The following is a 22,830-nucleotide window of genomic DNA, read 5'->3' on the forward strand; positions in this document are numbered from 1 at the left end:
CATAAAGTAAAATAGAAATTGAGGGAATTCACTGATCACCTCTTGAAAGAGATCCCAAAAGAAAAACTTCCAGGAATATTATAGCCAAATTCCAAAACTCCCAAAGCAACGAGAAAATTCTAAAAGCTGCCAGAAACAAATAATTCAACTATTGTGACTCCATAGTCAGGATTACGCAGGATCTGGCAGAATCTGCATTAAGGGCTTGTAGGGATTGGTATATGTTATTCTGGAAGGCAAATTGTCTTGGTTTACAGCCAAGAATCAACTGCCCAGCAAAACTGAACATCCTCTTTGAGGGGAAAAGATGAACTTTCAGTGAAACAGGGGACTTTCAAACTTTCCTACTGAAACAACCAGAGCTAAACAGAAAGTTTGGATCTTCAAGTACTGGACTCTGGTGAACCATAGAGGGGATGGACAAGAAGGACTAACTATGAGGAACATAATGATGTTGAACTGCTTGTATTCCTTCCTGGGAAGAAGATATTGATATCTCATATGAACTTTCTCCTTTATAAAAGCTGTTAGAAGGAGCATGTGTAGACAGGGCACAGGAAGGAGTGGAATATAATGGTATAATACAGTAAAAAGAGTCAATGGGTGATAAAGGGAGGAAGAGAAAGAAAAGGAAGAAATAGCTAAGAAATTTCATGTAAGAGTCAAGAAAAAAAGCTTTTTCAATAGAGTGGAATGGGGGAAGGCAAGGGGGAATGAGTGAACCTTCATTCTCACCAGAAATGGCTCTGAGAGGAAATAACATACACGTTTAATAGGGTATAGAAATCTAGCTTACCCTAGAGAAAAATGAGAAGAAAGGGATGGGACAAGAGGGAATGGGGGAATAGGTGATAGAAGAGAAAGAAGATTGTGGGAGAGGGTACTCAGATACAGTACACTTTTGGACAGGGCCAGGATGAAAGAGAATAGAATAAATGAGATTGGGGAGGAATAGAGTGGAGGGAAATACAGCTAGTAATAGCAACTGTGGGAAAAATATTGAAGCAACTTCTCTGGTGGACTTAGGATAAAGAAGGCAGCTCACCTCAGAGACAGAGCCATTAGAATCTAAACACAGACTGAAGTACATTTTTTTTTTCTCTCTCTCACTATTCTTGATGTTTCTCATCTTCTGGGGGGGGGGGGGAAGGGGGGTTTATGTTCACTCTTATAACAAAATTATTATAATAATATAAACTAAATAAACTAAAATCATACTTAAAAAAAGAAAGCAGAAAGGGAAAAGGTTAAAAAAAAACATTGTAAAGGGGAGGCTTCTCCCACAGAAGGGAGGGTCTTAGCCTAACATATTATCTTGTGGACAACTGCAGTTACTGATACAATCCCTTCCCCTGGGATGGAGACAAGGGGCAAGCAACTTCAAATCATCTTATACACATTCAAACATTTGCAAAATGACCACCATTAATATAATTCATACTTATATGCCAATATCCATTGCAGAGGATGGAGAAAGTAGAGAAATTCTAATAACTCAAAAAAGACTTTCCAAATTAAGTTACTGTATACTTTGATACTTGTTGAGTAGAACAAAAATGGTCATGAAGAGGATGGCTAAAAATATGTGGATAATATAGTTCATGATTAAGAAATAAAAATGATCATAAGAGTCTCCTTATATATTAAAGTGCCTTATTTGTGGCTTCTTAATTTATTATTGATTTATTGGAGATTGATTCAAAATACTTTTTTCCATAAAAGGTATTGACAGTTATTTAGAACAGAGTATACCAAATAGCATTACAAATTATGAAAATGACTCAATCTTAACAGACCAGAAATTGGTTACTGATGTGAGAGTCATTTCTGAATTGTTAACTGGTTAAGACCACCAACTTGTTTGAGCAAAGATAAAAATCAATGCCAAACTAGAAAAAATAAAAATAAAAATCCTAACGTGATGTCTTATTTTGTTGTGGAGATGATTCAACATTTTGAATAATGATTCATCATAGTATAAGCTCCAGAATGCTACAAAGTCTTTAAGAAGACCCATCCACACACTATGTCTATTTTCTAAATACTAGCCTGATAAAGATAGTGAGACTTATAAAAATTGTATTGTCCATAGCAATCCTAAAGAAATATACAAAGTGGCCATCAACCCCCTTGCATTGATGCCAGAGAAAGAGACAGAGGAGTGAAGAATCACACAGGTGTTCAAGAAACAAAACTGAAATGAAACAATAACTGCAACATTTACAAGCAAATCCTCAAAGCATATTGCAACTTTGCCACATATATAACTATGATTTTTAGAAGAAATGAAGAATTAGTTAAAAATTATGATATAAATTAGATAAGAACTTTAGAGCAGCAACTGACAAACTGTGATGTGAGGGCTGAATTTAGTACACTGCTTGTTTTTGTACAACTTGTAAACTGAAGCTAGTTTTTTTATATTTTAAAATACAATACAGGAAGCTACTTAACAAGTAGGTCTATCCCAAAGTGAAATAGGTTGTCTCAGGAGGTCATGTCTTTAAGCAAAGCTTAGGTGACCTTTCTTCTGTACTTTTTCATTTTTTAATGTGAGTCCATTTTATTCATACTCACAGTTATGATCTTTAATTGTATATTTTATTTATTTTTAAAAATTTTTTAAAAAATTTTTATTTAAGGCATTGGGTTTAAGTGACTTGCCCAAGGTCACACAAGTAGGCATTTATTAGGTGTCTGAGTGGGATCTGAACTTAGGGTCAGTGCTCTATCCTTTGCACTACCTAGCTGCCCCAATTGTGTACTTTCTAAATCCTATTCTTTTATACCTTTTCCTCTGTTTCTTCCTTGTTCTCTTCTTTATAGTGAAGATGAATGATTCAATTTGTGCTAGCAAACATTCATTGACTGTATATTTTGTGTCAGGTTTTGTACTAACCATTGCGAATGTAGAGACAAACTTAAAGGAAGATAGTGTTTGCCCTTAAGAAGCTTACATTCTAATGGAGATGAGAAACTGGTATGTGTGGGGGGGTGGGGCTATAAGGGAGTAGGTAGAGTGGGGAATCAGGAGAAGTGGGAAATGAAAAGATGCTAAGATTTTAGCAGGGGCACAGTGGGAGATATTTGAAGTTGAGAATGGAGCTGAAAGAGGAGTAAAGTGGTGAGCATGGTTGGATTGAGCATGTCCTCAAAATGGTGACTCTGGAAAGAACTCAACAATTGAAGAAGGGAGCCACAGAAGTGGACCCATCTATGGTATGAGAAGGCTTTAGGGATGGAGGCATTTTCTTGTATGCAAGTGCTGCTTGAATGTGGTAGAGAAGACTAGTAAAAATCAGAAGCAGAGTTGGGAAAGAAGTAGAGAAATAAATTATGCTTCACAAAGTCTACTTCCTCTCTCCCTGCATCTGTCCTCTTCCAAACTTTGTCCAGACCACCATCTTTTACTCTTTCTTCACTATCTACCCTCTAGGGTTGAATTTATGATTAATCTTGAGTCTATGTTCTCGTTCTTTTTATTCCCTCCTCCCCCTTCTCTTAGTTCTTGCCAATTTCCCTGTTCAGGAGAATGTATTTCTACTTCAAGCCCTGAATGTGGACTTTCTCCTAACTTTTGATTAAGTTAGGATGACAATGAGATTCAGATTTTGATGGCAGATCTCACCGATTATGTGAGATAGTAATTTCTCTCCCCTCCTTGTTTTCCCTTTCTTCTTCATTATATTATTTCGTTTTACCACTCAACCGGATGCTCTTGCCTTTTTGGTTAGAGTAGGTTTGGAAGAGAGCTGGATTGCCATCTTTGCTGATTCTCAGTAAGATGGATTGGAACCAGATTGTCAGAAAAACTTTAAATACCAAAGTAGTTTGGAATTGAATGAGCAAGGGAACAGACCTGCACTTCAGTAAAACCACTTTACAAGCTGTGTAGATGATTGATTGGAGAGGTAGAGACTTAAGGCAGAAAGACCAATTAGGATGCTATTGTGCTAGCTAGTTCACATGACAGGTAATAAAGGCCTGTCCTGAAGTAGTAACTACTGTTCATATGATATCTCAATAATGTTTTTGCTTTGAGCTAATTGTAAAGACACTGGGTCAGGGTGGGGGATGGGGAAAATATATAGGCTTTAGTTGTAGGAATGTGGACTCAGAGAGCATATTCGATTTGAGACATTTGTACCCAGGGAGCTAGCCTAGTAGTGTAATCTTATATGGAGGAGGCAAGAAATAACTATTAAATATTAGACATCTTAATAGGTTCTAACCTTGCAGGCAAGACATGAGTAAATATTCTATTAAGCCAAGTGGAAGACTCTAAATTTAAAGTGATTTTTCTAATATCACATATTTAATTAATATATATCTAATTTGTCAAAAATTAATGTTATTTTGCCATTGCTTTTCAATTTTTAAACTTCATATTGTTTCATCATCTTTATCCTTTTCTATACATTTTTCCATCCTCTTTCTCAATTTCTTCCTTAGACTCTAGAAAATATATTTGAAGAATAGCAGTTCTTAAATTCTTTACTTAGTTTCCTCATTTATACCATTTATATTTTACTATTCAGCCACTAGATGGCACTTAGGGGTGAATTTAAACAAATCCCATTTTAAAATCAAATTATTTGGGAAGAATTTGATCTTTTAGGTAAATGCAAGATAGTTTATAAAACCTTGTTTTATTCTAGTGCTGGCAAGCAAAAAATATGTATAGATAATGAGTTATACCTAAAAGGATATTTGTAAACTAAATCACATTTTTTCTAATGATTTTAATTATAATTTCAATATAATGTTTTCAGGGGAAACCACTCAGTATGAAACAAAATATATATTTTTTATATCACAACATCCCTATATATAGAATGAGGGTAGTGGCTAGGGTTAGATTATCCAACTACATTATTTTTATTTGCAATAATGTATTATTATTGTTCCTGCCATTTAAGGACCTTTCCACAATTTATAGCCAGAACAAAAAACCTGGCACCCACTTTAGAATTGAGACATTGTAGAGGATTATGTTCCCTTTGCCTAACAGACACTGAAGGAAATTATAGCTTGTAGGACTTGTAGTAATATTTATATAGCTTATATATATAATTTATATTCAGTATAGTTTGTAGTAATGTTCAATATATCTAAAACTGCTTCCAATTTGAGGGATTTGTAAAGTGGGAAATCATAAAATCATGTATTTTTCATTTTGGAAGTGCCTCAAAAGCCATTCAGTTCAAACTCTATCTGGTCACACTAATTGAGAATTAAATAAAAATCTATTAATAAGAGATCTATTAATAGAGAATCTATTAGAGATCTATGAGAATCTGTTAATAAATTTGGATATCATTGAGCAGAACTTTGTATTGAATGGCTTAATTATATTAAATCTGTAAGAACATATTGGATTTTTTTTGTTTGTTTAGGTTTTTGCAAGGAAAATGGGGTTAAGTGGCTTGCTCAAAGCCACACAGCTAGGTAATTATTAAGTGTCTGAGGCCGGATTTGAACTCAGCTGCCCTGTAAGAACATATTAAATAGGAATTAAATACTAATATTTCTGTGTTTAAATTTTATATAAATATTTCATATGTATTCCAAAGATTTGTGATTTTTCATTATAAGGGAGTCTGGTAGAATGCAGTCCTTTTATTCACATCAATCCAGTATTTTACAAACATTAAGCACCTACTATGTGTATAACGTGCATGTCAGGGAAGATAAATCCAAAAACTGAACAATTTTAATTCCAAAGGAATTTGCATTCTACTAATAGATAGATAGAATATAAAACTGATAAGTAAATACTACATGATTTAAGGAGAAAGAATGCATTTAACAACTGGGATTAGGAAAAAAAATTGGATTGAGCCTTCAACAATGTAGTCTAATTCAATTCACCAAACACTTATCTCTTAATCCTTGGAAAAACCTTTGATTTTTAGGGAAAGTGAGGAAGGTATGGCTCGGGTCTGGGGTCTTGATGATGTGAAAGAAATGGTAAATTTGGGTGGCTAGGTGGCACAGTGGATAAAGCACTGGCCCTGGAGTCAGGAGTACCTGGGTTCAAATCCGGTCTCAGACACTTAATAATTACCTAGCTGTGTGGCCTTGGGCAAGCCACTTAACCCCATTTGCCATGCAAAAACCTTAAAAAAAAAAAGAAATGTTAAATTCAAGGAACAGCTAGTAGGTCTATTTGACTGAAATGTAGAGTGTATTAAGAGGCAGATAAGAGAAAGAAGCCAGATTGTAGAAGGCTTTAATTGTCAGGGATTGAAGTTTTTATTTTATTCTATAAGCACTAGGTCTGACTAGCATATTGCCAGGGTTATTTCTGGATTCTAGAAATGTTGTTTTTCAGGAATGTTAGTTAAGTCAGCAATATTTATTAAGTACCTAATATGTTCCAGCCACTATATGCTGTCCACTATAAAACAAAAAGGAAGATAATCTCTCCCCTCAAGGAGTTTATGTTCTCATAGGGGAAGATTAAAAAAAATACAGAAAGCTGAAAGGGTAAAGGAAACTTGCCCATGGTGGAGAAAGTTTTGAGTCAGGAATTGAATTGAAAAAGGAAGACGATGTGACTAACATGCATATTTTCTTTATTTTTTTATTTTTAGGTTTTAGTTTTTTATTTAATTAAAAAATTTTTTTAATTTAAGGCAATGGGAGTGACTTGCCCAAAGTCACACAGCTAAGCAATTATTAGGTGTCTGAGGCCAAATTTGAACTCAGGTACTCTTGACTCCAGGACTGGTATTCTAACCACTGTACCACCTAGCTGCCCCTAAGTTTTAGTTTTAAATAAATTTTTATTTTCCCCCAACTCTATTCCTTTCTCCCTCACCTCCCCCCTCCCTGAAACAGGAAGTAATCTGCTCTTTGTTAAATATGTGAAATCATATAAAATATTTCCATAGTAGACATTTTGTTCAAGGAAAATCAAACAAGAAATAAAGTTAAAAATAGTATGCTCTACCTATATTCAGATATCAGTTCTTTCTTTGGAGACAGGGAGTATTTTTCATCATGAATCCTTTGGGATTGTTTTAGATTATTACATTGCTGAGAATAGCTAAGTCATCCAAAGTTCTTTCATAATAAAAGTGCTGCTTTCACTGTGATCAGTGTTCTGCTCACTTTACGTTGTTATCAGTTCATGTCTTTCCATTTTTTTCTGAAATAATCCTGTTTGTCATTTATTACAGTGTAATAATATTCCATTATAATCATATACCACAAACTTATTCAGGCATTCTCCTATTGATGGGCCTCTCCTCAATTTTCATTATTTTCCATTAGCATATTTCCTTTAAATTGGAGGTTTTGGGAAGAACTCACTATTTAGGGATTGATTCAACTTCCAGGTTGTGATATGGTGGAGAAAATTCAGAGAGCCAGAAGTAGAGCCTGGAGAAGAGTGTGTAGAAGATGTTTTGCAGAGGATAGATGAGGCAGGGAGGAGTTTAGGACATTACTGTAATGATGAATTCTATTTCTGACAGTTGTTTGGGAGAAGGAAAAATATTTCTTTTGAAAGAAAAGGAAATATGAATATGATTTAAGGGCTTTGAAATTGGGAAGTGAAAGGGAAGTGAAAATTAAAAGGACTTGAAAAATTGGAGAGGAAAGATACAGCTAAAAGGGAGTTGACTCAATTGAAGAAGAAACAGTTGAATTGAAGGAAGATTTCAAGAGGATAGGGATTCAAAACAGCAGAACCTAATGAAGTAGAGAATGTGAAAGTAGAAAAACAGTTCAGGAGAATGTGTTGGTTAAGGTAAAATAAATAACAATTGGTAAGAAGATATAAAAATTTAGTAAGAGAAAGGAAAGGAGATGAGGTGTGACTATAAAAGTATTGAAGTACCAAAAAGTAGCAGCAAGGTATTGAATGCTAAAGAGGAGAGGGTGAGTTAAATCTCTTTGAGTTTAAATCATCCATAAGCAATTGTTACACCATTTCTTCAGGAAACCTGTTAACAAACTGTTTATTTTCACAAGCATTTATCAAGAATCTACTGTACTAAATGCCAGGTATTGAGTATATCTTAAAATAGTCCCTGACTTCCAGGAGCTTATTTTCTATTAGGGGGGGAGAGAGAGAGAGAGAGAGAGAGAGAGAGAGAGAGAGAGAGAGAGAGAGAGAGAGACAGAGAGAGACAGAGAGACAGACAGAGACAGAGACAGAGAGACAGAGAGAAATTAATCTTGAGGGAATAGACATAAATCTTTAAGATGGAATAATTGTTTGATAGACAATGGGTGAGAACTATTTTAAGAAAAAAAGATCATTTTTTGTTTTTGCAAGACAATGAAGTGACCAAGGTCACACTAGTGAGTATCAAATGTCTGAAGCCAATCTGAACTCAGTGCTCTAGCCATTGCCATACCTAGCTGACCCCAAAAGACCAATTTTCAAGGCACATTTTAAAAAGCTCCAAGTTAATAGATTCTTTTCTTTTCAGTCAGATACCTCAATAAAAATTGTTAACTTCTCTATAGCCCTGGATATGTGGTATCAATTGGAAGTTCTCCAAGAGTGCCAAGTGTGCCTTTTCAAGGTTATATGTAAAAAAGAATATTATTTTAGAATTGTTACACAGAATGAAATGAGTACAAGCCATTTTCTTTTGATGGAAAACAGTTTAAAGAATTTGGTTTGATATCCCATTTTTTAACTTTCTGAGTTATGTTAAATATTGTTACTCTTAGATAAAAATAAAATTACAAATAGATGTTGTTAGAAAGAAAAAGATGAAAGATCTCATTTAATTACTTTTTTGAGGTGTGGTAATACTTTGCCCCTTTAATTCTTACTTTGGAGGCTATATTACTTTGGGACTACTAACTACTCTACCATGCTCCAGGAAATTCATTATTAGGGAATTTTCACTATCTTACCAAATCCCGTAAACCTCATCACTACTTCCTTCCCTTCTCATTTGGGGGTTGAATCATTAACTTTAGGCCCTCCATTTAATGAGGACTTTCATTTCAAGAAAGCATCATTTCTTTCTGGGCTACACTATTTTGGAACTTCCCTACTATGCCCCCAATTTGATACTTTCACTCACCCCCTACCCTTTTCACATTCCTTTTGGTTACTGTCTTCCTCCTCATTAAACTGTAAGCTTCTGAAGGTAGAACCTGTGGCAAAACCACAAAGAAAAATATGAATTGGATACAAACTCAATAATAATTCCTGGAAGTGCTTGAAAAGGATTTTAAAAAATCAAATAAGAGAGGTAGAGAAATGAGGAAAAAATAGGAAAAGAAATGAGAGTGATACAAGAAAATTTTGAACAGAAAGTTAACAGTTTTGTAAGAACAACACAAAAAATAGTTAAAATATGATAAATATGTTAAAGATAAAGTAGAATTGACCAAGTGGAAAAAGAGATACAAAAAACTCACTAAAGAAAATAATTCCTTAAAGGTTAGAATTGGGCAAGTGGAAACTGAGCCACCAACAAACAGTAAAACAAGTCAAAAGAATGAAAATAGAGAAGAAGATGTGAAATATCTTATTGAAAAAACAAAAGAACCGAAAAATGGATCAAGGGGAATAAATTAAGAATTATTGAACTACCTGAATACTGCTATTTAAAGAAAGAGCTAAACATAATATTTCACAAAATCATTAAGAAAAACCACCTTAATATCCTAGAACCAGAAGGTAAAATAGAAACTGAATTATCTCTTGAAAGAGATCTCAAAGTGAAAACTGTCATAGATATTATAGTCCAATTCCAGGGCTTTCAGGTCAAGGAGAAGATATTGCAAACATCTAGAATAGTATTAGTCCTTCAATCACAACATCTGGGAGGTGATGCCATGATAAACACATGAAGTGAATTTGACTGAGGGGGTAGTCTGCTAAGTTACCAGCCTCACTTTCTTCTCCAGAGCCAACTGGGTCCAGTGACATAGTAATCAGGATGACTGGAGATGACTGTGAGGTAACCAGGGTTATGTGACTTGCTCAAGTCCATACAACTAGTAAATGTATGAGACTGGATTTGAAGTCCTGTCCTCCTGATTCCAAGGTCAGTGCTCTGTCACTGTGCCAACTGAAACATTATGAAACCACAGTCAGGATCATTCGGAATTGTCTTTAGAGAATGTAGAATATGATTTTTCAGAAGGCAAAGGAGCTAAAAATACCTATATTTAATGAAACAGAGGATTTCCAAGCATTCCTGATGCAAAGACCAGAGCTGAAAAGAAATTTAATATTTGAACAGAAGATTCAAGAAAAGCCTAAAATGGTAAACAGGGAAGAGAAATCAATAAAGTTAAACTGAAATACACAATTAATAATAACTGGGAATATAAATAGGACATTAATTTCTCTACCTCTCTTATTTGATTTTTAAAATTCTTTTCAATTTCACCCATGAAATGGAATTGAATTATAAAATAGATTAGAATCCAGAATCAAAAAATATATATTATTTAAAAGAAACATATTTGAAACTGAAACAGTATAGTAAAAATAAAGAACTGAAGAGAATTTATTATGTTTCACTTGATTTTTTTTCTGTATCTATGCCATGGCTTTTTTCCTGTAGTCTTGTTGTTGTTGTTGTTGTTGTTATTTTATATTATTACAATAATCTTGTGAAAGTAATCATAAATCCCTCCCCAAAAGGATGAGAGACATCAAGAATAGTGAGAGAAAAAAAAGTGTACTTAAGTCTGTGTTTAGATTATGATTACTCTGTCTATGGAATGATTTGCCTTCCCTATCATAACCACCAGAGAAGTTGCTTCAATATTTTTCCCACAGTTGTTATCACTAGCTGTATTTCCCTCCACTCTGTTCCTCCCCACTCTCATCTATTCCATTCTCTCTTTCCTTTCATCCTGTCCCTGTTCAGAAGTGTATTGTATCTAAGTACCCTCTCCCATGGTCTTCCCTCTATTCTATCACCTGCCCCCCTTACTCCCCCAGTTCCCTCTTATCCCATCCCTTTCCTCTCATTTTTCTCTAGGGTAAGATAGATTTCTATACTCTATGAAGTGTGTATGTTATTTTCTTTCCGAGCCATTTTTGTTGAGACTGAAAGTTCACTCATTCCCCCTCGCCTTCCCCCATTCCACTCCATTGTAAAAGCTTTTTCTTGACTCTTATGTGAAATATCTTAGCCCCTTCTTCCTCTCCTTTCTCTTCCTCCCAGTACTTTTCTTTATCATCCATTGACTCCATCTTTTTTATTATATTATACCATTACATTCAGCTCCTTCCTGTGCCTTGCCTATATATTCTCCTTCTAACTGCTCTTATAGATGAGAAAGTTCACATGAGTTATCAGTATCTTCTTCCCATGCAGGAATACAAACAGTTCAATATCATTAAGTTTCTCTTAATTGGTCCTTCTCATCCAACCCCCCCCCCCCCCCCGCCCATGATTCCCCCAAGTCCTGTACTTGGAGATCAAACTATCTGTTCAGTTATGTTTGTTTCAGTAGGAAACTTTGAAAGTTCCCTGTTTCATTGAAAATCCATCTTTTCCCCTGAAAGAGGATGTTCAGTTTTTCTGGGTAGTTGATTCTTGGTTGTAAACCAAGCTCTTTTGCCTTCTGGAATATCATATTCCAAGCCCTTGATGCTTGTAGATCCTGTGTAATACTGAGTATAGAGCCATGAGAGTTGAATTTTTTGTTTCTGGCAGCTTTTAGTATTTTCTCTTTGACTTGGGAGTTTTAGAGTATTCCTGGAACTTTTTCTTTTGGGATCTCTTTCAGGAGGTGATCAGAGAATTCCCTCAATTTCTGTTTTACCCTCTGCTTCTAGGATCTCAGAGCAATTTTGCTGTATTATTTCTTGAAAAATGAAGTCTAGGCTCTTTTCCTGGTCATGACTTTCAGGTAGCCCAAAGATTTTTAAATTATTTCTCCTGGATCTGTTTTCGAGGTTGGTTGTTTTACCAATGAGATATTTCACATTTTCTTCTAATTTGGGGGGGGGGGGGTTAGGTACATTTTTATCTCTTCCTGAGTTCTTACAAAGTCATAAGCTTCTTTTAGTTCCATTCTGCATTTGAAGGAGTTGTTTCTTCAGAGAGCTTTTTTTTAATCTCCTTTTGCAGCTGGTCAATTTTGCTTTTTAAGGCATTCTCCTTATTTGTCTTTTGTTATGCTTTTCCCATTTGTCCTAAACTGGTTTTTAATATATTATTTTCTTCAATTTTTTTTGGATTTCTTTCACCGAGTTGCCTACTTGGTTTTCATGATTTATCTGCATTGCTCTCATTTCTCCCAATTTTTCCTCTACCTCCCTTAATTACTTTTCAAAGTCTTTTTTGAGCATAAATAGGGGCCCAGACTGCAACCTATGTCTGTTTGTGGGCAAACAACTGAGTCCTGCCCCAGGGAGAGAAGAGAGAGAGACCTCTGCAGTCTCCCCAGACCCCCTTACCATCTGCAGTCTGAGAGCTCTGGACTTGCAGGGTGTCTCTGCCAACTTCTGCTGAAGGTTCTCACCATACGGCTGCTCTGAGGCTGGAGCTTTGCTCCATACTCACTCTGGTGCGGCAGAGTTCTCTCACCACCCGTTCTGGCTGTCCTCATGATTCCTGGGCCAAGAGAGCTGGAAACCACCCCCACTGCCACAGACCCAGGCACCCAGACCAGCTGTGCTGCACTGCAATTGCAGCTGTGCTGCACTGAGGCTGCAGCTGCACTATGGCTCTTTCCAACCCTCAGGCCTGGTGGAACAGACCTTTCTTGCAAAACTTCTAAGTTTTCTTATACTGGGAAATTGTATCACTCAGTCTCTCTGTGGGTTCTGTCCCTCTAAATTTTGGCTAGAGTCATAATTTGATGGGTTTTGGAGTTTTTTCTGGAACGAGTTTCTGGGAATTTCTGTCTTCATGCTGCCATTTTGGCTCTTCCCCTTCAGTTGATTTTTTTTTAAAAAAGGCAGCCCTTATCTTGACAAATCAAAAACAAAAATAGATTTAATTAAAAGAAATAATCAAGTAAATTATATTTTACTAAAAGAAGCCATAGACAAGTAATAACAAATAATAAATATATGTACACCATATGGCATAGCATCCAAATTCTTTTTTTTGAATCTTAATATTATTTCATCTTTTTCAATTACATGTAGAGATAGTTTTTAATATTCATTTTTGTAAAATTTTCTCCCTTCTCCCCAAGACAGCAAGCAATCTGATGTAGGTTATATATGCACAATCATGTTAAGCATATTTCCATTTTAGTCATGTTGTACAAGAAGAATCAGCACAAAAGAGAACAACTAAGAGAAAGAAAAAGAAAACAAAAAAAATAAAAAAGTGAAAATAGTATACTTTGATCTGCATTTAGATTCCATTACTTTTTCTCTGGATGTGACTGGCATTTTTCATCACAAATCTTTTAGAATTGTTTGTGATAACTGTATTGGTGAGAAGAGCTAAGCCTATCATAGTTGATCATCACATAGCATTACTGTTACTGTATACAAATTTTCCTGATTCTGCTCACTTCACTCAACATTAGTTCATGTAAGTCTTTCCTGATTTTTCTGAAATTCATCTGCTCATCATCTTAAATAACAATAATATTCCATTACTTTCATTTACCACTACTTGTTCAACCATTTCTCATTTGGTGGATATCCCTGCAATTTCCATTTCTTTGCTGCTGTAAGCATTTTATTACATATCGGTTCCTTTCCTTTTCCTCTAATCATCTTTGGAAATAGACCTAGTTGTGGCAGTTTAATAACTCATTGGGCATAATTCCATATTTTTCTCAACAGTTGTTGGATCAGTACATAATTTCATCAACAATCAATTAGTGTCTTAATTTTTCCACATCTCCTTTAACATTTGTCACTTTACTCTTCAATCATTTTAGCCAATCTAGTGTGTGTGATATATCTCAAGGTTGTTTTATCTTGCATTTCCCTGATCAGTAATGATTTAGAGTACTTTTTATATGGGTATAAATTGTCTTGATTTCTTCATTGGAAAATTGTCTATTCATATGCTTTGATCATGTATTGAGGAATAACTTGTATTCTTAATAGACTTGACAAGTTCTTTATATATTTGAGAAATTGTCTATAAAATTTCCCCCCCACTTTTCTGCTTTTCTTCTGATCTTGGTTATATTTATCTTATTTGTACAAAAACTTGATAATTATAATTGAAATTTTTCATGTTATACTTAACATTGTTCTCTAACCCTTGTTTATTAATAAATTATTCACCTATCCATAAATCTGATCAGTGATATGATACTCCACTCTCTTGAGATTTAAACCTTCACTCTCTAGTTGCACATAGATAATCCTATAAGAAGTATATACATTTGTGATTCTCATGTATTTTAGGATTTTCTTTTGTCTTTTCATTTATTATGGATTTCCTATTCTTTTTAAGTGAAAAATTCTATTAAGTGGGTATTATATAGACCTTGAATACTCCATAAATCTATTTCTGGTCATGTGGAAGCTGTGATAATAGAAAACAGAAATTTTAGTTATTTTTCTTTTGAGAAGCTTTGTGGTACTAGGAAGAAAGAGCTGCCAAAGAAATATGATATAAAACAAATCATTGCCAGTTATTAATGCTGCATTTTATATTTTTTCCCTCTAGAGATAATTGATGACCTTGCTAATCTGGTGGAGAACACAGATGAAAGACTTTGTAATCAAACCAGACAAGTGAAAATGGTAGATAAAAAGTCAACATCTTGTGGTAAGAGAGCTCTGAGTTACATTTGTATGCTTTTTTAATGATCTTTTGGGATTTTGAAGAAAGCTATTAAATTGGGACATGGTGAATTTGAGTTATACATCCAGGTTGATTTATCCATTAGGCAGTTGGAAATGTGGATCTGGAGCTCAGAGAAATGGAGGTACAATTGTGTTCCAACAACGTCAAGAGTTAATAACTTTAGCCAGGAAAATAGGTGATATTTTCAATGGATAAAACTGAGAGTAATGACATGGCCAGGGGCGGCTAGGTGACGCATTAGGGGCAGCTAGGTGGCGCAGTGGATAGAGCACCAGTCCTGGCGTCAGGAGTGCCTGAGTTCAAATATGGCCTCAGACACTTAATAATTACCTAGTTGTGTGGCATTGGGCAAGCCACTTAACTCCATTGCCTTTCAAAAACCTAAAGAAAAAAAATAATGACATGGCCAGAATCTTGGGAAATGATAACACTTAGGAAATGGGATGCAGAAAGGGAAACTGGTGAAGAGGACTAAATTGGAAACAAGTTAGAGGGGGGTGGCTTGGTGGTGCAGTGGATAGAGCACTGACCCTGGAGTCAGGAGTACCTGAGTTCAAATTTGGCCTCATACACTTAATAATTACCTAGATGTGTGCCTTGGCCAAGCCACTTAACCCCATTGCCTTGCAAAAATCTTAAAAAAGGAAAAAGAAAAAGAAGTAAGTTAGAGGGGTAGCTAGCTGGTACAGTAGATAGAGCACCAACCTGGAATAAGGAGGACCTGAGTTCAAATCTAGCCTCAGACACTTAATAATTGGTTAGTTGTGTCTTACATAAATAAAAAAAAATTTAAAAATGAAGTAAGTTAGAAGTAGATGGAAAACAGAAAAGTCTTAGAAGCCAAGGGAGAAAATTTTCAGTAATTTGAGACAGGGTAGGTTAAGAACATCAAGTCTTGCAGAAAAATTAGGAAGTGACCATAGAGAGGGCAGTTTCAGTAAAGTGATGGAAACTGAGGGCAGGAAGTATATACTAATATTAATGGAAGCTTGTTTTAATTTTAAAATATTTGTTTTTATCAGTTAAAAACACCAAACACTACCAGTTCACAACATAAAATCTGTATCAAGAGTTTGACAAAACAAAATAAGTGTGATGGTTTACAGGCAACTTTAATAATTTTCTATATGTAAAAAGAAAGGTCAAGCATATGCTTTATCAGCCGGTGCCTTTATTGTCCACAGAATTTAATCTGTTGTTTTTTGCTCTTTAAATTTGTTTTCATATACATAATAATAGCAATTATTTTGTATTTGTTCTTTTTGTTTTGTATTGTTCATTCTGAAATATGTTACATAAGTCTTCAAGTCCCATATATTTTGAATTCCTCATATTTGTTGTTTCTTATGGCACAATAATTAATTAAATCATTACAATTAATCATTATTTGTTTGGGACATGGAGTTTTAAATTTTTTTGTTATTACTAATAGTAGTATGATGAATATTGTTCTTTTTTATATGTACCTTTCTTGTGTTATGAAACTAGTATGATCATTAGATCATAGGGTATGAGCAATTTAAGGACTTCCCCACATAATTTCAAATTGTATTAATTTGAATTCCTTACATAATATTTTTTCTTATTGTCACTGATTTTGAACATATTTCAGGTAAATACTTTATATGAAATGCTTTGTATTTAAAAGCATATGTATTTTTTTTTTACCACACAGTTGTCTATTTAAGAATGATTTTTAATTCTTTATTCCTTATAGAATTCAAATGTTAGGAATGAAATGGAAAGACATTGTTTTCCTCACCAATTGAACTATTATGTGTACACATTAATATCAATGGTATCATTGAATTCCCAATAGATAGTTCCTCCTTTTGGCATTTCAAGCCTTTCACAATTTGTCTTCTAGACAGATTAACAAAATAGTCCGTGTATATGATACTCCATCTCTTACTTCTTTGCTTTTGCCTATGTGTCACACCTGGAATCCTCTGGACAACTAGGTAAGACAGTAATTTGAGTTCCAGGCCTAGAGTCAGGATGACCTGAGTTCAAATTCAGATTCAGATACATACTTAACCTATGTTTACTCCATTTCCCTCACCTGCAAAATGGGAATAATAATCCCTATCTTCTATGGTTATTGAGGATAAAATGAGAAAATAATTACAAAGTCCTTAGCACAGTGCCTGCTATAAATTGGGTGCTATATAAATGTTGGCTATTATTTTTAATATCATGTCTTCCTTTAAGACTCAGCTTAATTGTCTTTCAGACTATGGAATTCCAAAGTTAGTGCTCTCTTTCCTCCAAAACGTAGGAGCACTTTTTTATTGTATTGGAAACTGAGTAAATGGTGTCTATTGGCTCCTAAATGGTTAAAAAAAATTGTGGTGCATGAATGAATATGATGATTACAGAGAAGCAAAGGAAGACTTACTGAATTTATTCAGATATTTAAATTAATATGTGACAGTATCAGTGAAGATGATTCCACCAGTGATAAAGATCAAAAATCTTTCCATGCCTGCCCTTCCTATGTGATTTTCATTCATGATTTTCCATAAGTTCAACTGAAGGGGATCCACTGAATCCATTGAAATCCTTCCTCATTTTCTCTAGATAACATGAGGTTTCTAGTGGAGCACAAATTATCTCTTGTGCTCATAGAACTGATCCATTTTTAATTTTAATCTTGTTTTATCCATCTATATAATTTTATTAAATATTTAGGATAACTGTTATATACCTTAGATATGAAACTTTTGTCAAAGAAACTTGCAATGAAACACTTTACTTTTTATATCACAAAACAAATTTTCATATTGGCAACATTGTGAAAGAAACAGAAAGAGAGAGAGAGAGAGAGAGAGAGAGAGAGAGAGAGAGAGAGAGAGAAATTGAAAAACAGTTTGCTTTGATTTTTTTTAAGGTTTTATCAGTTCTTTGGAGGTGTTATAGCATTTTTCATCTTGAGTTCTTTGGAAATATCTTGGATCATTGTATCGCTAAGAATAGTTGTCATTCAGAGTTGATCATCACACATTACTGCTGTTATTGTGCACAATGATCTCCTTTTCTGGTTCTTCTTACCTCATTTTTCATCAGTTCGTATAAGTCTTTCCAGGATTTCTTAGAGTGTCCTCATCATTTCTTAAAGAGCAGTAATGTTCCATTAAAATCATATATCACAATTTGTTCAGCCATTACCTAAATCGATAGACTTCCCTTTTTTTCTCATTTTTTGCTACCATAAAAAAGAACTCTAAAAATATTTTTGTCCATCTAAGTCCTTTCCCCTTTTTCTTTGATCTCTTTGGGATAAGACCTAGTAGTGGTACCGCTGGATCAAAGGGTTTGCATAGCTTTATAGCCCTTTGGGAATAGTTTCAAATTGATCTCTAAAATGGTTGGATCTTCTTTTCCTTGATTTTAAAATAGGCCAGCTTTATCTTGTTTTAAACATGAAGACTGGGAGACAGGTTGAATGCAATGGAGTGTATACTGCACTTGGACAAAAATATCAGTCATTCTTTACTGGAATTGCACGAGCTGATAACCTAACAAAAATGACTCCCATTTATGTGGATTTCATTAAAACACACAACCTTCATGAACAGGTTAAAAATAAGATCAGGCCACTTCTGGCTGCCTCCTTCTAATCAATAGTTGGTATGTTCTCAGAGAATGTATGCTGATTTTGTTTTTAATAAAATTTTTGATTGATATTTTATTTTATTTTTTCAATTAAATGTTATAAAATGTTTTGGAGATTCATCCACATGTATATGCATATTTTAAAGTTACATAATTTCCTTCTACCCTCCCTTCCCACCTCCCTCCCCTTAGCGGCAGTCAGGTAAATATTGTACATACACATTTATGTTTAACATGTTTACAGATTAGTCATTTTTGGTATGAAGAATAGTAAGATTTCTAAAAAAATAAGTAGGAAGGTGAATCTACTGTGGATTTCAGAGCTCAGTATAAATGGTATAAAATTACTGCTTTGAGTTATCCATATCATTTCTATTAGTATTAATAATAAAGATTCACAATTTATTTTATAAACTATTAATGATATTTTTTCTCCCTTCTCTGTCATTGTATGTAGATGAGCAAGTGTTCAATGATTCCATGACATTTTACATACAGATCAAAGATGTTCTCATAGTTAGTTCAATCTCAAATTGACCTTTTTATGCATTCTGTTTCTCAGAAAGGTTAAACTTCCTGTTGTCCTGAAAGAAGAGATTCAAGTCTTCTTTGCATTTCAAGATTTTGTTTTGGGGTAGGAAGTATATAAAATTTTAATTTATATTCATAGGCCTAATTTTTAAAATAATATTTTATTTTGGATAAAAAAATTTCCCAATCAATATGTCAAAAATACCTGATATGCTGAGAAGCTCTTAAAATAATAAAATAAAGAAATTATAATTTTTATGGGGTAGCATTTTATATTTTTATAAATATTAGTTTTTAAATGTTTTCAGTTTTGTAGCATATAATTTAGTATAGTAGTTTTTTGTTATAAATTCTTTCATTTCATTTTTGATCTTGATAATTTAGTTTATCTTTCTTTAAAAAAATCACATTAGTTTTGTCAGTTTTATTAGACTAAAAAAGAGCTGTTTTTAAATTATTAAATTATTGATATTCTGTTTACAATATTGTACATGTTTATCTTGATTTTCAAAATGCATACTTTTGTTCATATTGATAGTCTAGTTATAAATTTGCCTCTAAAAACTGCATTAGCTTTTCCTTATAAGCTTTATTTTATCTCATCATTTAGCATTCTATTCAGTGCATTTGTTTCTCTGACTTATTCTTTGACCTACTCCTAAACTTAATTTCTAAGACTTTCTACAATTCATATTGCTTTGTATTTAAATATTTAAATTCTAGCTATATTGTATGTGTTTATCTACTTAATATTGTTTCAGTAGTGGCTAACATGGATTAAGAACCAGCTTTAGAATCAGAAGAATTTTGTACAAATTCTGCCTCTTACATATGCTAGCACCATGGGCAAATCACTTTACTACTTAGTGCTCCAGCAACTTTGTGATATTGTTTTGCATAATCATTGCCTATCTACATTGGGAGAAGGCATCTCTGTGAAAGAAATTCCTACAAGAGTTAATACCTGTGGTCTTTAACATTAATTTTTTTTTACTATTAACCTTATCCAAAATCATAATCACTATTCTTGCTTTTTTATTTTTTAGATTTAGCTGTATGTAGCACAATAGATTTTACTCTGGTCCGTCATTTTAATTTTGTATAAATCGTCATTTTTTTTTTATTTGCAGGAAATTGCTGGGATGAATTTCTCAATTCATTGCTACTTGCTTTTATTTTATGTTCAATCAGCATACAAATATTCATTGCAATAATTAAAGCTTGGTTTTCCCTTTATCAAATTATATTTTCCTTTTAAAAAGTGATACCTTTCGATTTTACATAACAGACATTTCTAGATATACTGTCCACTAAATTTAAACTGATTATCCTTCCCCTCAAATGCTTCCCTCTTTTAATCAATACTACCATCCTTCCAGTTTCTTAGGGTTATAATCTTGGCTTTATCCTGCACTCCTCACTCTTCCTCTTCCCATATATCCAAACAATTGTCAAATCTTAATATTTCTACCTCACATTTCTCACCTCTGACCCCTTTTTTTCCATTCATATCATTACCACACTGGTTCAGGCTCTTGTTATTATTGCAACAGGCTTCTAATTGTTATCCCTCTCTCATCTTTCTCCACTCTGTTCCTTTGTACACCCTACTGCCAGATGATTTTCCTTAAGCACAGACTGGACAGTGTCAACTCCAGTGGCTTACTTTTGCCTCTAGTTTAAATATAAATTCTCCTATTTAGCTTTTAGAACACTATATAACCTGGCCCCATCTTTTCAGCCTCACTGCACATAACTTTCTCTTCCACAATACAGCTAAATTGACCCTTTTTCCTTTGTTCTTCAGACACAATACTCCCATCTCTTTCTTTGGTACTTTACAGAAGTCATCCTCCTAACCTGGAATGCACTCCTTCCTTGTGTCTACGTAATAGAGTCTCTATTCCTTTAAAATTCAGCTTAAACACCATCTTTTGCTTGAAGTTGTTCCTGATAAACCCAACTGCTGTTCCCTTCCCTCCCAAACTATTTTATATTTAACTCCTTAATATATATTTAATATTTTTACATCTATATTTTCGCATATCTCCCCTCCCTATATGAATGTAAGTTCATAGTAAATAGAACCTTTTTAAATTCTTTAGGATATATCCCTAGTGCCTAGCAACAACAAAATTGTAGATTGATCATCTCGTCCAGGCATCTTATTTCTAGAAGGTACTATATCTCCATTTTACAAATAAGGCAACTGAAATTTGGAGATATTCAGTAATTGCCCAAGTCACAAATCTTCAGTATTTGCCCAAAGTCACAAAATCCTGGGTCCTAGGACTAAAACTGAAGTCTTAAGTTCTAGACTACAACTGTTTCTCCTATACCATATCATCTCATCTTTTTTGGTTATTCAATGTAAAGTTACATGTGAATAAAAATGTTAATTAACTATATAAAATTGAAATCTTTGGTCTTGATCTCTTTTCAGTGGGCAGTTGAGCCCTTTGAATTAGTCATGAACACAAGCAATAATCCACTTTGGGCATTTAGAAAACTCTTCTTTCACCCTATCTTGGTACTTCCTTACTAAGGAATGATGCATCAAATGCTAATTAAAAAGTGTAACAAAGACTAAGTTTTCTCCTGTAGGCTTGGTGGCATCAGTGTTTAATTAGCATTTGCTGTCTGTGTGCATGCTAATCAGGGAGTACTGAAAGAGTTTCCCAGTTCAATTCTATACTTTCCCTCCTTTTGTTTGTATTATCACATTCTTCTTGGTAACCGATCTTTAAGAAGGGAGCAATGTCATCTAAGTCCCTTGTTTTTAAAATCACCTAAGTCATCAAACTAGAGCAAATCTTTTCATTACAGTTTTTCTTCCCTACCTCCTGCCCCTAATACTGCAAAGCATTCTTCCGGATCTCTGACCTCCAGGATATTTAGTATCACTTCATATCAGAATGTGATTGAGAAAGCCAGGATTATAAATGTTGGAATCCTGTGTGTACTTCTGTGATGATTGACCCACTAATCCACCCACCTTTCTAAACTCTCACCTCTTCTCTCTCTTATCATCCGATTTCAGTAGCACTGGTCATTTCAGTGCCACAGAAACATTGTGTAGATCCTAGTTCCTGCCCTCTTTGGGATAGCCTTTATTTGCACCAATGTAGCTTGACTTCTGGTGGCATTGCTCAGTTTGGGAATGAAAGGGCAAACAGGAGCTAGGGTGCTTGTTACTTTCAGAACTCCTAAATTGTCCTCAAGTTGCACTGAAATTTCGTGTTGTGCTTTCTAACAAGTAGGGCTTTAGTAGCTGTTACTTGAATTTTAAAATGTTTTATGGGAATTATATAAATAAGACCCCTGAAACAGCTTAAGTTTATGAAAAGATGAAAAAATAATCTTGACTTATGGAAAAATAACTGTCGAAATGAGAATCACAATAATGACTGTCAGAGTAAGTGGGAAAAATTTTTTCCAAGGTTTAAACTCAAGTTAAATGTGTGACAGTGCTGGTTTTATGCACTATCTGAATAAATCATGGCTCTTAGGACAGTACAGTAAAAGAGATGCATTTCTAGTATTGGTTCAATAACTATTGTTTTGACTATATTACTTAACTCCTGAACCTCAGTTTCCTGTTTTTAAAAAAATGAATAATTTTAATTTATTATCATTAAAATTATATTGTATTATTAAAAATAAGTAATGCTTGCCTCTGACCATACCACAGTATTATAAGAATGAAATAAGATAAGATTAGAAAGTGATGGAGAAATATAAGGTAATCCTGGAATCATAGAACTGGAAAGGTACTATAAAATCTTCTAGTCTAGTATTTTCTTATTTTTATGATTTTAAGGGTATGTGCAGGGCCCTCTAAGTGAGTGAAATTCCACTTTAGAAATTAATTTCTTCCATTATTGAAGGATCTTGATTTTCTTTTTTAAAAGAATCTTTTTAATCTCTTATTGAAATACAAGTCCCTCAAGGA

The 22,830-nt window shown here is 34.0% G+C and overlaps 1 protein-coding gene across 1 annotated transcript in view; it reads left to right on the forward strand.

Annotated features, from left to right (window-relative positions):
• The window catches only part of STX8 (syntaxin 8), a 333,250-nt gene that overhangs the window by 215,841 nt on the left and 94,579 nt on the right, over nucleotides 1-22,830 (forward strand). The window contains exon 7 of the mRNA XM_074225606.1: nucleotides 14,592-14,693. Within this exon, the coding sequence (XP_074081707.1) occupies nucleotides 14,592-14,693 (102 nt within the window). The remainder of the gene's footprint in view (nucleotides 1-14,591; nucleotides 14,694-22,830) is intronic.

This window comes from Macrotis lagotis, chromosome 2 (assembly GCF_037893015.1).
Source record: "Macrotis lagotis isolate mMagLag1 chromosome 2, bilby.v1.9.chrom.fasta, whole genome shotgun sequence".
In the NCBI taxonomy this organism is placed as follows: Eukaryota; Metazoa; Chordata; class Mammalia; order Peramelemorphia; family Peramelidae; genus Macrotis; species Macrotis lagotis.